We start from the raw sequence: 2,562 nt of genomic DNA on the forward strand, positions 1-2,562 counted from the left end.
TGTGTTATTATGCAAGGAACTCTGGTAGCGTAGTGCCTAAGGCACTTGACTGCTAACCAGAAGGCTGGCGGTTCAAACCCACCAGCCACTCCTCGGAAGGAAGATGGGGCAAGCTACTTCTGTGATGATACTGCCTCGGAAACCCAAAGAGGGGTCGCTATGAGTTGGGTCTGACTTGACAGGACATAACAACAACAATGTTATTGTGCAACTGTGTCGCTAACCAAATGGAAACCTGTAGCTGTCAAGTCAATTCTGACTGATGGTAACCCCAGGTGTTACAGTATGGAACTTCTCTGCAGGGTTTTCTTGGCTGTCATCTTGACAAAAACAGATTGCCATGTCTTTGTTCTGCAGCGCTGCTGGCTGGATTCAGACTGCTTAGTGGTTGAGTTCATACCAATTGCCCACTAGGGAACCTACTATACTACTATCCCAATTTAGAAAAAAACAAAGTAAATAACAATACAGAACTGAGTTAATGCCAGTGATGTGCTGATGAACTAGTTCTCCAGAAACAAAAAAATGCCATGGCGTATAGTGCTTGCTGCTGCCTGTGGTGTAACCACTCCACTATGGTTGGTTGCAAGCTACCAGTGGTTTAACAACTGGCTTACAAACTTTTTGAGTTGTTGGTAATTGGCGGCTCCTGCCAACCTGGTACAAACTCACTCCAGCAAACTCCTGTGACTGGACAGTGTTTGGAAAGGTCTGGTAGAAATAGATGGTGTTTTGCACCCTGCCTACCATTTCGGAAGTCTCTCTGTGGTGAATTAAGTTGAAATAATTGTCTGTTCCTTTTTCAAAAAACCAAACCTGTTGTCACGGAGGTGACTCCAACTCATGGCAACCTCATGCATTACGCACTGCTCTGTAGGTTTTTTTTTTGGCTGTCATCTTCACGGAAGCAGGTCGCCAGCCTTCTTTCTACAGCACTCCTGGGTGGGCTCCAACTGCCAGCCTTTCTGTAGGTTTGAGCACAAACCATTTGCATGCATAGGGATTTTTCTTTTCTGTTCTTTTAATGTAAGGCAAATAACAGTGATTGGGTAGGAAGAGGAAAATAATGATTTAAAAATATGAACAATTCAAATTTCACAGGGTAGAAAGACAATGTTTAGACCTGGACCTTTTCAAGCACAGATATTCACAGAGTGCTCACTATAAATCAGGCCTGTGGCTGGACAGTGGGGAGAGGGATGTAAAAGGCACAGTCCTTCCTTAGGGAACCAGCCCATGTGTGGGTGTTGTGCAACATGTAAACATAGTGCACTTCAGGAAATCAAAGGGGGATTCCTAAACTTGCAGTGAAACGTACTTGTAACCAAAGAATTTTGTGTGCTTCTGTTTGTTTGGTCCGTGACTATTTACTATCGAAAGGAGAGAGAGGACCTCCAGGAGATGAAGGAGAAACAGTGATTATATCCCAAAAAGGGAAAACTGGAGAACCTGGACTTCCTGGAGATGGTGGACCGCTGGGGGTGAAAGGTAAACACTGAGGTTACAGAACCGTGTCAGATAAGCTAACATCTTTGCAGAGGAGTCAAGCAAGCGTGTGTGTCATGGAACTTTCCCAGTAACACTGAGATTCAGAAAGTTCATTTTTTAGATATAAATGAACACTAGGGAGCATGTGGTGCCTTTGACCTTGCCCATGCTTGGCCTTCGCTCAGGTCCAAGTGTATTTCTAGATTTGGATATTCCATGTACTGAGGTACACATCAAACGCTGGCTCCAAGTTTAAAATATCTGGGAGTTAGTAGTAACATCAAGAGTCAACATCACAATGACTGTCCGAGTCATTTCAACACATGCTTCTGAAACTTCAGTTTGCATAAGAATCATTAGAACTGTTAAAATAAAGATGCTGAGTGGGCAGCTCAGGGGCAAGCCAGAGACTGCCTTTCTAACAAGTTCCCTTGGCCAACCTGGGTGTCTTCAGACAGCATGTAGCGAGGATCTTGACTACTACAATTTGTATTGCCTTGAAGTTCAGACTTAATCTGCATGAAACCTGGATTCTTGTCTTGCCTCTCTTTCACTAGTTGTTGAGGGACACATGTTTTAACTTTTCTGGGTACCTTCGTCCTCATTTGGAAGATGAGAGTGTTGGAGCAGATAATCCTGCACATCCCCACTACCTCTGATTGTCCTAGTCTGTTCCGGGGCAATGCACCTCAGGGCAGGGGTTAGGACTCTCCATACATTTGGCTTCACCTTCTGAAAATAGGACCAAGTCTCTCTGCCTAACTATTGTCCAGGATCTCAGGGAGGAGTTTTATAACACTTCCAATCCCATCAGGTGATAAAGGAAGTCCAGGGGTGCAAGGGAGAAGAGGAGAGCCAGGAAGACATGGGCCACCAGGATTTCTCAGTGGGGAACCTGGTAGAAATGGACAGCAGGGGCTTCCTGGACCCCCAGGACCGCCAGGCTTACCTGGCTTAAGAGGGATCGTTGGTTTTCCGGGATTTCCAGGTGACCAGGTAAGCAGTTAATGCGGTGGGAGGGAAATAACAAAAGCTTTCTGCCCTTAGGATCATGTTGTTGTTGTTGTTGTTGTT

At 45.2% G+C, this 2,562-nt stretch overlaps 1 protein-coding gene across 1 annotated transcript in view; it reads left to right on the plus strand.

Annotated features, from left to right (window-relative positions):
* COL4A4 (collagen type IV alpha 4 chain) overlaps positions 1-2,562 on the plus strand; it is a 143,303-nt gene that overhangs the window by 82,457 nt on the left and 58,284 nt on the right. The window contains exons 28-29 of the mRNA XM_042783095.1: positions 1,381-1,488; positions 2,303-2,484. Of these exons, the coding sequence (XP_042639029.1) occupies positions 1,381-1,488; positions 2,303-2,484 (290 nt within the window). The remainder of the gene's footprint in view (positions 1-1,380; positions 1,489-2,302; positions 2,485-2,562) is intronic.

The sequence above is a fragment of the Orycteropus afer genome, unplaced genomic scaffold (genome assembly GCF_000298275.1).
Source record: "Orycteropus afer afer isolate SDZICR_OR568_19922 unplaced genomic scaffold, OryAfe1.0 scaffold00002, whole genome shotgun sequence".
In the NCBI taxonomy this organism is placed as follows: Eukaryota; Metazoa; Chordata; class Mammalia; order Tubulidentata; family Orycteropodidae; genus Orycteropus; species Orycteropus afer.